The sequence below is a fragment of the Aquarana catesbeiana genome, linkage group LG01, assembly GCF_042186555.1.
Source record: "Aquarana catesbeiana isolate 2022-GZ linkage group LG01, ASM4218655v1, whole genome shotgun sequence".
Taxonomy (NCBI): Eukaryota; Metazoa; Chordata; class Amphibia; order Anura; family Ranidae; genus Aquarana; species Aquarana catesbeiana.
In genome coordinates, this window is record NC_133324.1 from 237,623,389 (window position 1) to 237,636,303 (window position 12,915).

Here is a 12,915-nt window from a genome sequence, read left to right on the forward strand (position 1 = left end):
ACAACTATTAAGATATGTGCCCTTGTATCTACAATTTTATAATGTGACAGGGATCAGAAAGACCATAGGCCACGCAGGTGCTATTTTGTTATATGTGTACATCTAATCATGAATTTAGGGGGGATCCCCTTAACCTTACCATGTGATTAATGTTTATAAATATGTTATTACCAGATATTACTTTTTCAGAAATTGACACTATGAAAGTGTGCATTTCTATGTATATGAAATGTAATGTATGTAAACATGTATTTATGGATTATAAAATATTTTATCATCCACCTTCTATTCATTTGCTATCATGAGCTTAATTTAAAGTCCCACCCTTGTTGCTGCTTTTTTGCTGCTTTTTCCTCCCAAAAAACATACTAGTAGGTTAATTGGTTCCTGTCTAAATTGGCACTAGCATGTGTGTACATGTATATATGCATGTGAAATTGGGACCCTAGCTTGCAAGCTCCTTGAGGGCTGGAACTGATGGGAATGTACAGAATATGTAAAGTGCTGTGTAAATTGTCAGTGCTTTATACATACTTCTAATGATTAAAATATATTGATGAGGCATGCATGTTTAACCACTTGCCGACCGCCTCACGCAGATATACTGCGGCAGAATGGCACGGGCAGGCAAAATCACGTACCTGGTGCCCGTGCCCGAGGCAGTCGGCTTCTGTCCGGGAGCGATCAGAGGTGAGGGGGAAACCATCTATTCGTGGCCCCCCCCTCGCGATCGTTTCCAGCCAATGGGATTCTTCCTCTGCTGCTGTATAGTAAACAGCAGCAGAGGAAGTGATGTCATCTCTCCTCGGATCGGTATTTTCCGTTCCGGTGCCGAGGAGAGAAGACATCTGAGTGAGTTGCACAACACAACACACACAGTAGAACATGCCAGGCACACATTACACCCCAGATCACCCCCCGATCACCCCCCCAATCACCCCCCCCCCCGTCACACTGACACCAAGCAGTTTTTTTTTTTTTTACTGATTACTGCATTGTTGTCAGTTTGTGACAGTTAGTGTGGTAGGGCAGTTAGTGTTAGCCCCCTTTAGGTATAGGGTACCCCCCTAACCCCCCCTAATAAAGTTTTAACCCCTTGATCACCCCCCGTCGCTAGTGTCACTAAGCGATCATTTTTCTGATCGCTGTATTAGTGTCACTGGTGACGCTAGTTAGGGAGGTAAATATATAGGTTCGCCGTCAGCGTTTTATAGCGTCAGGGACCCCCATATACTACCTAATAAAGGTTTTAACCCCTTGATTGCCCCCTAGTTAACCCTTTCACCAGTAATTACCGTATAACTGTTACGGGTGACGCTGGTTAGTTAGTTTATTTTTTATAGTGTCAGGGCACCCGCCATTTATTACCTAATAAAGGTTTAGCCCCCTGATCGCCCAGCGGTGATATAACTTTTTAGGGTCAGATAGGGTCTGCGTCGCCCCAGGCAGCGTCAGGTTAGCGCCAGTACCACCAACACCCACGCACGCAGCATACACCTCCCTTAGTGGTATAGTATCTGAACGGATCAATATCTGATCCGATCAGATCTATACTAGTGTCCCCAGCAGTTTAGGGTTCCCAAATATGCAGCGTTAGCGGGATCAGCCCAGATACCTGCTAGCACCTGCGTTTTGCCCCTCCGCCCGGCCCAGCCCAGCCCACCCAAGTGCAGTATCGATCGATCACTGTCACTAACAAAACACTAAACACACATAACAGCACCATTCGCAGAGTCAGGCGTGATCCCTGCGATCACTAACAGTTTTTTTGGTAGCGTTTTGGTGAACTGGCAAGCACCAGCCCCAGGCAGCGTCAGGTTAGTTCCAGTATCGCTAACACCCACTCACGCACCGTACACCTCCCTTAGTGGTATAGTATCTGAACGGATCAATATCTGATCCGATCAGATCTATACTAGCGTCCCCAGCAGTTTAGGGTTCCCAAAAACGCAGTGTTAGCGGGATCAGCCCATATACCTGCTAGCAACTGCGTTTTGCCCCTATGCCAGGCCCAGCCCAGCCCACCCAAGTGCAGTATCGATCGATCACTGTCACTTACAAAACACTAAACGCATAACTGCAGCGTTCGCAGAGTAAGGTCTGATCCCTGCGATCACTAACAGTTTTTTTGGTAGCGTTTTGGTGAACTGGCAAGCACCAGCGGCCTAGTACACCCCGGTCGTAGTCAAACCAGCACTGCAGTAACACTTGGTGACGTGGCGAGTCCCATAAATGCAGTTCAAGCTGGTGAGGTGGCAAGCACAAGTAGTGTCCCGCTGCCACCAAGAAGAAGACAAACACAGGCCCATCGTGCCCATAATGCCCTTCCCGCTGCATTCGCCAATCCTAATAATTGGGAACCCACCACTTCTGCAATGCCCGTACTCTCCCCATTCACATCCCCAACCAAATGCAGTCGGCTGCATGAGAGGCATTTTCTTTATGTCCTCCCGAGTACCCCTACCCAACGAACCCCCCCAAAAAAGATGTCGTGTCTGCAGCAAGCGCGGATATAGGCGTGACACCCGCTATTATTGTCCCTCCTGTCCTGACAATCCTGGTCTTTGCATTGGTGAATGTTTTGAACACTACCATACACTAGTTGAGTATTAGCGTAGGGTACAGCATTGCACAAACTAGACACACTTTCACAGGGTCTCCCAAGATGCCATCGCATTTTGAGAGACCTGAACCTGGAACCGCTTACAGTTATAAAAGTTACAGTTACAAAAAAAAGTGTAAAAAAAAAAAACAACACAAAAAATATATAAAATTAAAAAAAAATAGTTGTCGTTTTATTGTTCTCTCTCTCTCTATTCTCTCTCTATTGTTCTGCTCTTTTTTTACTGTATTCTATTCTGCAATGTTTTATTGTTATTATGTTTTATCATGTTTGCTTTTCAGGTATGCAATCTTTCATACTTTACTGTTTACTGTGTTTTATTGTTAACCTTTTTTTTTTATCTTCAGGTACGCCATTCACGACTTTGAGTGGTTATACCAGAATGATGCCTGCAGGTTTAGGTATCATCTTGGTATCATTCTTTTCAGCCAGCAGTCAGCTTTCATATAAAAGCAATCCTAGTGGCTAATTAGCCTCTAGACTGCTTTTACAAGCAGTGGGAGGGAATGCCCCCCCCACCGTCTTCCATGTTTTTCTCTGGCTCTCCTGTCTCAACAGGGAACCTGAGAATGCAGCCGGTGATTCAGCCAGCTGACCATAGAGCTGATCAGAGACCAGAGTGGCTCCAAACATCTCTATGGCCTAAGAAACCGGAAGCTACGAGCATTTCATGACTTAGATTTCGCCGGATGTAAACAGCGCCATTGGGAAATTGGGAAAGCATTTTATCACACCGATCTTGGTGTGGTCAGATGCTTTGAGGGCAGAGGAGAGATCTAGTGTCTAATAGACCCCAATTTTTTCAAAAAAGTGTACCTGTCACTACCTAATGTTATCATAAGGGATATTTACATTCCCTGAGATAACAATAAAAATGATTAAAAAAAAATAAAAATGAAAGGAACAGTTTAAAAATAAGATAGAAAAAGCAAAAAAAAAAAAAATTAAAAAAAAAAAAAAAAGCACCCCTGTCCCCCCCTGCTCTCGCGCAAAGGCGAATGCAAGCGTCGGTCTGGCGTCAAATGTAAACAGCAATTGCACCATGCATGTGAGGTATCACCGTGAAGGTCCGATCGAGGGCAGTAATTTTAGCAGTAGACCTCCTCTGTAAATCTAAAGTGGTAACCTGTAAAGGCTTTTAAAGGCTTTTAAAAATGTATTTAGTTTGTCGCCACTGCACGTTTGTGCGCAATTTTAAAGCATGATATGTTTGGTATCCAAGTACTCAACCTAAGATCATCTTTTTTATTTCATCAAACATTTTGGCAATATAGTGTGTTTTAGTGCATTCAAATTTTAAAAAGTGTGTTTTTTCCCAAAAAAATGCGTTTGAAAAATCGCTGCGCAAATACTGTGTGAAAAAAAAAAAAATTAAACACCATAGCAAATAGCTTGGGGTGTCTACTTTCCAAAATGGGGTCATTTGGGGGGGGCGGGGTTGTGCCACCTGGGCATTCCATGGCCTCCGAAACTGTAATAGGCAGTGAAGAGTGAAATAAAAAAATTACGCCCTTAGAAAGTGCTTGGGTTTCGGGGTCCCGTACGCAGCTAGGCTCCCAAAAAGTCCCACACATGTGGTATCCCCATACTCAAGAGAAGCAGCTAAATGTATTTTGGGGTGCAATTCCACATATGCCCATGACCTGTGTGAGCAATATATCATTTAGTGACAACTTTGTGCAAAAAAAAAAAAATTGGCACTTTCCCGCAACTTGTGTCAAAATATAAAATATTCCATGGACTCAACATGCCTCTCAGCAAATAGCTTGGGGTATCTAATTTCCAAAATGGGGTCATTTGGGGGGGTTTGTGCCATCTGGGCATTTTATGGCCTTCAAAACTGTGATAGGTAGTGAGGAGTGAAATCAAAAATTTACGCCCTTAGAAATCCTGAAGGCGGTGATTGGTTTTCGGGGCCCCGTACGCGGCTAGGCTCCCAAAAAGTCCCACACATGTGGTATCCCCGTACTCAGAAGAAGCAGCTGAATGTATTTTGGGGTGCAATTCCACATATGACCATGGCCTGTGTGAGAAATATATCATTTAGTGACAACTTTTTGTAAATTTTTTTTTTTTGTCATTATTCATTCACTTGGGACAAAAAAATTAATATTCAATGGGCTTAACATGCCTCTCAGCAATTTCCTTGGGGTGTCTACTTTCCAAAATGGGGTCATTTGGGGGGTTTTGTACCGCCCTCCCATTTTAGCACCTCAAGAAATGACATAGGCAGTCATAAACTAAAAGCTGTGTAAATTCCAGAAAATGTACCCTAGTTTGTAGACGCTATAACTTTTGCGCAAACCAATAAATATACGCTTATTGACATTTTTTTTACCAAAGACATGTGGCCGAATACATTTTGGCCTAAATGTATGACTAAAATTGTGTTTATTGGATTTTTTTTATAACAAAAAGTAGAAAATATCATTTTTTTTCAAAATTTTCGGTCTTTTTCCGTTTATAGCGCAAAAAATAAAAACCGCAGAGGTGATCAAATACCATCAAAAGAAAGCTCTATTTGTGGGAAGAAAAGGACGCAAATTTCGTTTGGGTACAGTATTGCATGACCGCGCAATTAGCAGTTAAAGCAACGCAGTGCCAAATTGTAAAAAGTGCTCTGGTCAGGAAGGGGGTAAATCCTTCCGGGACTGAAATGGTTAAGAAATACAGTTAAACTTATTGACACTGCTCGTCAACATGGCACTGTGAATTAGAACAATTGCTCAAGGCATAAGCTCTTGTGCAGTGGTCAGAAGCTCAAAATATTTAATTCTTTTGGGGAGCTCCACGGTAATATTTTAGGGTATGGAGAACAATGGTGTGTGTGTGTGTGTGTGTGTGTGTGTGTGTGTGTGTACAGGGTACAGGAATAAGATTACTATAGTAGGGGCAGAGTAGGAGAATTGAGGATGGGGGAAGGTGGAGGAAGAAAAGAAAACCCTCTAGGTGTTAACAGAATTTGCCAATGTTTGGTTAAGTTTGAGGAGGGTTTTATGATCCTCATTGCAGACAATCAGTTTGTGCCTAAACTCCATCTGTGGCAGAATCTACTTCTGACCTTACTTGGACCTTAATACTCAGAGTGTGTCGGGAGGCCCCTATCATTATTTCTGACTGAGACTGAGTACCTTCACAGCCTTTTCCACTAGTACTGTATTTGAACATGTTCCTGATAGCTCTAATATGCAAACTCTTGTTTCCAATCTATCCAGTCCATCTAGAGAACTTTACCATCTGCTGTACCAGGTAGAGGGTCTTCTCCAGCTCATGTTAACACATAGACCTTCCCTATATCCTCTGTTCTATAACAGTTCCTCCTTGAGGTCTGGAAACATCCCATGCTATTGTGGCTTTATCCTGATGATGTGATAAAACGTTTTCCCATTGATAGGGAATTCCTTGACAAATTATCTGTACCTTTTGTGAACTCTGCAGTTCTTCACTTTAATAGACAAAGTCCCAGCGGTTGATGACGCCTTTCCCTTTATGGACTTCACTATGGAAATTTCAGTTTGGGTTCACTGGAACAACTCTTCGTCCTCAGTTGGTGGTGCCTTTAATTGGTGAACCCATTTCTTAATGCATTACATCTTTTACAAGGGACTCCTCCAACACAGAACAAGAACCTCAAACTTTGTAACTTGCTGAGCAACTGCCTGAAGCCCTCCACTTCAGTTATAGTGGCCTCTTAGTTTGGTGTTCCACATGGCAGTAACATCTGTCTATATGCGTTGGGAACTTTGACTACCTGTCTGGGATGTAAAATGTATTTAAACAATGCCTTTACTTGTCCTTTGAGGAAAGGCATCTCTTTTTCATACACTTAAAAGTGGGTTGCCCAAACTTCTGAATTCTCACTCTGTGCACTCACTTCAACACAGTAAATCTGTTGATGAGATAGATGTACCCCAGTCTTGGTGCCTTTCCTTGATATTTGAAATTTCCATATTTGCGCCCCCATTTTTCAGCTAGCATTGTTCAGACATTTACCCCTTTAAATATTCGTTAGTAGGGTTTCCACATCCTTTGAGTCTTTCAGTGGCTGTTACCCACCCCTCAAGTTGGACTGCTTTTGAACCAATTGTTCCCAGTTGTTTAAGTTTATCTATAATTACTTGGTTTCTCGAAGGACGATAAATAAAAAGACATTTTTGTATTTACCGTAAAATAATTTTCTGGAAGTCTATTGAGGGACAAAGGTTCCACCCCTTTGTGTTTATTTATGTGCTCACAAAACTGAAGCCCACTGGCCCTAGGGTGAGGTTATACGGTTATACAAGGGATTTTTTTCTGTTTGCCAGTGTCCACCTCCTGTAAGCAGCTTCACAAAACCCAGTTATCTAAAAGTATCTACGATTCCTGTGTCCCTCAATAGACTTCAAGAAAAAAATGTTATGGTAAGTACAAAAGAAAAAAATTTTTTGTATATTATGTCTAACCTGTATTAGAGATACTGCCACAGCTCCCAGTAAAACAGAAATAACATATGCATATAATCTATTGCACCTATGACAAGTGTGCTTTCAATATAAATCTGTATTGGTGTTCCACTTTAAGCTCAGAAAATACGTGTTTTTTGTTTTGCTTAGGCAAAACATGCAAATAAAACTATGAATCTTTAGATACATTGCGTTAGTTTGTGGAAATGCTGTTGGAAAATGCAGCTAATACTCCACACTTTTCTTTTGTTTTTTTGCTGTCTGGATTGGCAACTGTTTCTGTTCTCAGAAAATGTCATTACTCTTCATTTCCACAGTAATAAAAGTAGGCTAGTTCCGGCATTTAGAACCTTTTTATTCCTTCAGGGAAGTTAACTTGATTATTAATGTATCTAATGGTATTGGACGTTTCTGTTAATTGTCTTTATTATTTAAAACCATGGTAACAAGCTTTTTAATGTTTTTTTCTTTTTCCATAGGATAAAACAAGCTTCTCTCTGTGTTCTGGGTCTCATCTAGAAGCAGCCTTAGCTGTTAAGGACAGGGAAATTTTAAGACTCCTAAAAGACATTCAACACCTGCAGAACTCAATACAAGAACTGGAAGAGTCCTCATCAAATCAGATAGCAGAGCTCGAGCAGCAGCTTGTTATCAAGACAGAGGCCATTGCGGTATAGTCTTAAAATGACATTGTATATCTAGAGGTTCAAAAGACTGTACCATCCACAATGACATTAGCCGTCATGCATGTAGGTGTTGGGTTTTGCAAGATAGACTTTCAGCTCAGAGCAGCTCTAACACTGCAGAGATGTGCCAAGGGCTAAAAAAAACATATTTATTTATTTATTATTGGTACTTGTATAACACCAACAATTTATGCAGCGCTTTGCATATACATTGTACACTCACTGCACTCAAGGAACTTACAATCTAAGGTCCCTAACTCACTTTCATACATACAGTACACATACTGGGGTCTATTTAGACAGGAGACAAGTAACCTGCCAGCATGTCTTTGGAGTGTGGGAGAAAACCAGAATACCCAGAGCAAACCCATGCGGGTACAGGGAGAACATGCAAACTCCAGGCAGGTTGTGCCATGGTTGGGATGCAAACCAACAACCCTAAACAGTTCATGTGCACGCATGATGGGAAAAAAAGCAGCGTGACAGAGAGATGAGCTCATCACTGTGCTGTTTTACCTTTTTCTATCCAGTCGCAGACTGGGGCGTGTCCAGGAGGACCTGGGCTCAAATGAATTTGATTGGATGATGTTGGCAGAAAAAGAGTACTAAATGGGGTAGACGTTTATGAGCTAGAAACAGCCTAGGATGAGGTGGAATCTTGCAGCAAATGTTGGTTTCATTTTTAGCTTTTTTTTTTTTTTTTTTTAGCTGGAGTTCTGCTTTGAAGAAAAACTCCAGGTATGGCATTTTATACATAGTTACATTGGTCTGGCTTGGATGTAACTATGCATATAAGATATGTTTGGGATCCCACTAGAAGCTGCAAATCATCTTAGTTGACACCACTAATCCAGTGATCTCCACTAGCTTCTGAGTCCTGTTCCAAGCAGTTGTCTTGCTGCATTGTGAACAGAGGAAGTCATTAGCATGGGCACCATTCAGTGGGGCAGACAGTGTGACTGCCCCACCTCTTCACCTTGTCCAATTAGATTCCTGTGTTTAGAATGCAGCAGAGCAGCCACTTTGAACTGGACCCAGGAAGCTAGTGGAGATCACTGGATTAACCTCTTCCCAACCACCCGTCGCAGTTATACTGCGGCAAGTTGGCTGGATATCGCAAATTGCTATAGGTGTACGTCGGTCCGTGCATGTGATATAGTGAGCTCGTCCGCGGGTCCAGGACTCAATGTCCGCCGGTGACCCGTGATCGCGGTATACAGAGACAGAACAGGGATCTGCCTTTGTAAACAAGGCAGATCCCCATTCTGATGGGACATGATGGAGATTTGCTGTTCCCAGTCATCGGGAACAGCGATCTCTGTGGTGTTCCATGCAGCCCACCCCCCCCCCTACAGTTGGAACACACCCAGGGAACACAGTTAACCCCTTAATCGCCCCCTAGTGTTAACCTCTTCCCTGCCAGTGTCATTAATACATTGATCAGTGCATTTTTATAGCACTGATCAATGCAATAATGTCACTGGTCCCCGAAAAGTGTCATTTGGGGTCAGATTTGTCCGCCGCAATGTCACAGTCCCGCTAAAACTCGCCATTACCAGTAAAGACAATTAAAAAAAATAAAAGTCCCTAAATCTATCCCATAGTTTGTAGACGTGATAACTTTTTGGGCAAACCAATCAGTATACGCCTATTGCAATTTTTTTTTTACCAAAAATATGTAGAAGAATATATATTGGCCTAAACTGATGAATACATTTTTTTTTTTTAATTTTTTGGGGATATGTATTATAGCAGAAAGTAAAAAAAGTTAATGTTATTTTTTTTCAAAATTGTCGGTCTCTTTTTGTTTATAGTACAAAAGATATAAACTGCAGAGGTGATTATATACCACCAAAAGAAAGCTCTATTTGTGGAAAAAAAAGGAAGTAAATTTTGTTTGGGTACAACGTCGCATGACCGCGCAATTAACGTTCACTCAGTTAAAGAGATGCAGTGCCGTATCGCAAAAAATGGCCTGGTCAGGAAGTGGGTAAATCTTTCCGGAGCTGAAGTGGTTAGTGATGTCTAATACAGTGATTTATAGCTTCTAGAGCTGTCCCACGGGTATGGTATATACATAGCTACATTGGTCCAAGCTAGACCAATAAAACTATGTATAAAAAGCCATACATGGAATTCTTAAAAAAAAAAAAAATCCACCATTTCCATTTCTCTGTTGCATTAAAGCAGCCCATTCAATTTGAATGTGCCAACAGCGCACCTTAAACTACAAAACCTGCAGCATTATTAGCAATGTAGTACAGTGCTCTGTATTGCACTTGCATTAGCCGTGTATATGCACAATTTACCACTTGTTATCACAAAGCATAGGTCTGAAGGAGGGCTCACAGTACAGATAAAAGGAACTGAATATCCATGTAAATGGGATCATATGCCAGCAGAGCCCATTATAGCTTTATTGTGATTGTGATACACTTCATTATGGGAGTAGGCTATTGTTAAATATTATGAAAGACAAAGCCTTAGTTTGATCCAGTATAAATGTACCATTGTTTTATTGGTTATGGCTATATGGTTATGCTTACATAGTGTTGCTCATGCATGCAAACATAAAGAATTATTTTGGCAGTCGATCCCATCTTTTCAAATGACAGCGTCCTGTGAAAAACCCTTTTAATTGACATGATATATCAAAAAATGTAAAAAAGCAGTGAGGCTGAATACATTGTTTCTGGTTGTTTGTCTCCCTAAGGAATTGTATACTTATCAACTATGCCGACATGTTATTTTTGCACTGAACTCCTTTCATTGCTGAACAATGTAGATGAGCAATTATGGTGAACAGTGAAGATAGAGAGCAGAACATGTCATATTGTCTGGATCACTGTTCCTTTCAGTGAAAGCTCTTAAAAGCTCTTATCTTCATCTCCAGTAGCACACATGTGCAGTGCCATGAGCAGAGACTTGGTGTCTGTGCTTTACACATAACAATTATGATGGCATTGCTTAAACAAGGTAAAACATTGCAGACGGATTTATAACAGGTAGTAGCCAGCTACTAGATGTGTAACCTGGATGTCCATAACCAGAGCACTTGTAGTCTCATGACTTGCCTTTATTATTCTTCCTATAGAAACTGGAGGAAAAGTTACAAAGTCAGTCAGATTACGAAGAAATTAAAACAGAACTGAGGTAAGGTTCCCCCCTCCCTCTGGTAAATGGGTTCTGTATCAGTCTGATTAATAATGTGCCATGGGGAACACTTCACGCTTCCAGCTTTATAATGCAATAAATAAGACAGCATTGTCACCGGGGGTTGTTTATACCTATTACAATGCTGTATATATTTACTCTTGTGTCGTGCACAAAATACATATCCATCTGTTATTTTAAAACACCACATATAAATCTGCTGTGTGTTTACCTAACAACTGGAGAAATTATGCACCATTCATAGTCTTTATACAAAAGCTGGGCTTTGTAGGTTTGCAACACCTAGCAAAACCAGTGAAGGTTCTCATTTATCCAGGTCATCGTATAGCTAGTTAGTTAGTCAGTCACATTCAACTGAACTTGTTCCGTTTATCTTCAGGAAAATTTCAGGGACACTTTCTTGATTTGTTCATAATTTCTCACATTGCATTTAAATGGCTGTCAAGCTTTTGAATTTAAAGAGTAAGTTCACCTATACAGAAAATCTGTAAGATGAACTTACACTGGACCCCTCCCCATCCCCCTGGTCCTGCTGTAGCTGAGGCTGGCGATCACCCACTAGGAGACATCAGGCGGATGCTTTATTGGTCTGGGGATTTGAAATCTAACTGAAGACTAAAGTCTCCTTTTTTGTTCTTTAAAAATAACAAATATGTTATACTTACCTGCTCTGTGCAGTGGATTTGCACAGAGCAGCCCAGATCTTCCTCTTCTCGGGTCCCTCGCTGGTGCTCCTGGCCCCTCTTTCCTGCCAAGTGCCCCCACTTAGCAGCTTGCTATGGGGGCACCCGAGCCACAGCTCCATGTGTCCATTCAGACACGGAGCAGCGGATCGGACCTGCCCCCCTTCTGATTGGCTAACTGAATTTGATTGACAGTAGTGGGAGCCAATGGCGCCCCTGCTGTGTCTCAGCCAATCAGGAGGGAGAGTCCTAGACGGCCGAGGCATTCATGCAACATTGCTGGATAGAGCTGGGACTCAGCTAAAGGGGTTGTAAACCCTCATGGTTTTTCACCTTAATGCATTCTATGCTTTGAGGTTAAAATCCTTCTGTAGTGCTGCAGCCCCCCAAGTGCCCCCATTTTATTTACCTGAACTTGGTTTTCTTCTCCCCGGGGACAAGCACACCAGCTCTAGCTGGTGTCTCATGTACTGACTGGATAGATTGATACCAGCGCAGCCATTGGCTCCCACTGCTGTCAATCAAATCCAATGACGCAGGGGGCGGGGCCGAGTCCTGCGTTTTGTGTGAATGGACGCAGAAGCTGGACTCAGGACCATGCCTGCACGGGTGTCCACCGAAGGAGAGCGCTTCTCTGATGTGGGCACTCGATGCAGGGAGGAGCTACTAGCACCGCTGAGGGACCCCAGCAGAGGAGGATCGGGGCCACGCTGTGCAAAAAGGAACTGCACAGTGAAGGTAAATATGACATGTTTGTTTTTGTTTTTAAACGTGAGGGTTTAGTAACCCTTTAAGTATTGGGGGGGTGGGGCTGAGGGGGCTGCTGCATACAGAATGCACATAGAATGCATTAAGATAAAAAACCTTCTGCCTTTACAATAACTTTAAAGAACATAACAGAGAGCTTGAAGTTAGGTTTCTTTCAGTTTCTAAAAGCTTACAAAGGCACCTGCTACTTGAAGCCTGGTAGCCTGCTAAGTTTCTGCTGTCAATGAAAATAAAGGGAGAGGGGCTATATGTTAGTGTTTTCTTTGTGGACTTTTGAGATTTATTTATACACAATGCCTACATGTAGATCAGTCAGGGTTAATTTTAAAGTGCTTTTATTGCTTGTTCTGAATATGTAAATACTTTAACGTGCGTAATCTGGGTATATGTGTTATATACCTATTATATGAGATTGCAGGGTGTTTGAATTACCGGTACATCATATTTTGTTTGTCTGCTTAAGTTCTTATCACTGTAAATCTACAGCAGTTTAAGTGAGTTAATAGAGTTTGATTGATTTTAAAGGATGCTCCAATCGC

General features: G+C 41.9%; 1 protein-coding gene across 3 annotated transcripts in view; it reads left to right on the top strand.

Moving 5' to 3' along the window:
* Positions 1-12,915, top strand: part of CUX2 (cut like homeobox 2) — a 755,888-nt gene that overhangs the window by 678,479 nt on the left and 64,494 nt on the right. For 2 of the 3 annotated variants that reach the window (XM_073626099.1, XM_073626084.1), the window contains 3 exons: positions 7,545-7,736; positions 8,460-8,489; positions 10,846-10,904. In XM_073626099.1, coding sequence (XP_073482200.1) covers positions 7,545-7,736; positions 8,460-8,489; positions 10,846-10,904 — 281 coding nt within the window. The remainder of the gene's footprint in view (positions 1-7,544; positions 7,737-8,459; positions 8,490-10,845; positions 10,905-12,915) is intronic. The other variant, XM_073626092.1, reaches the window with a different exon arrangement.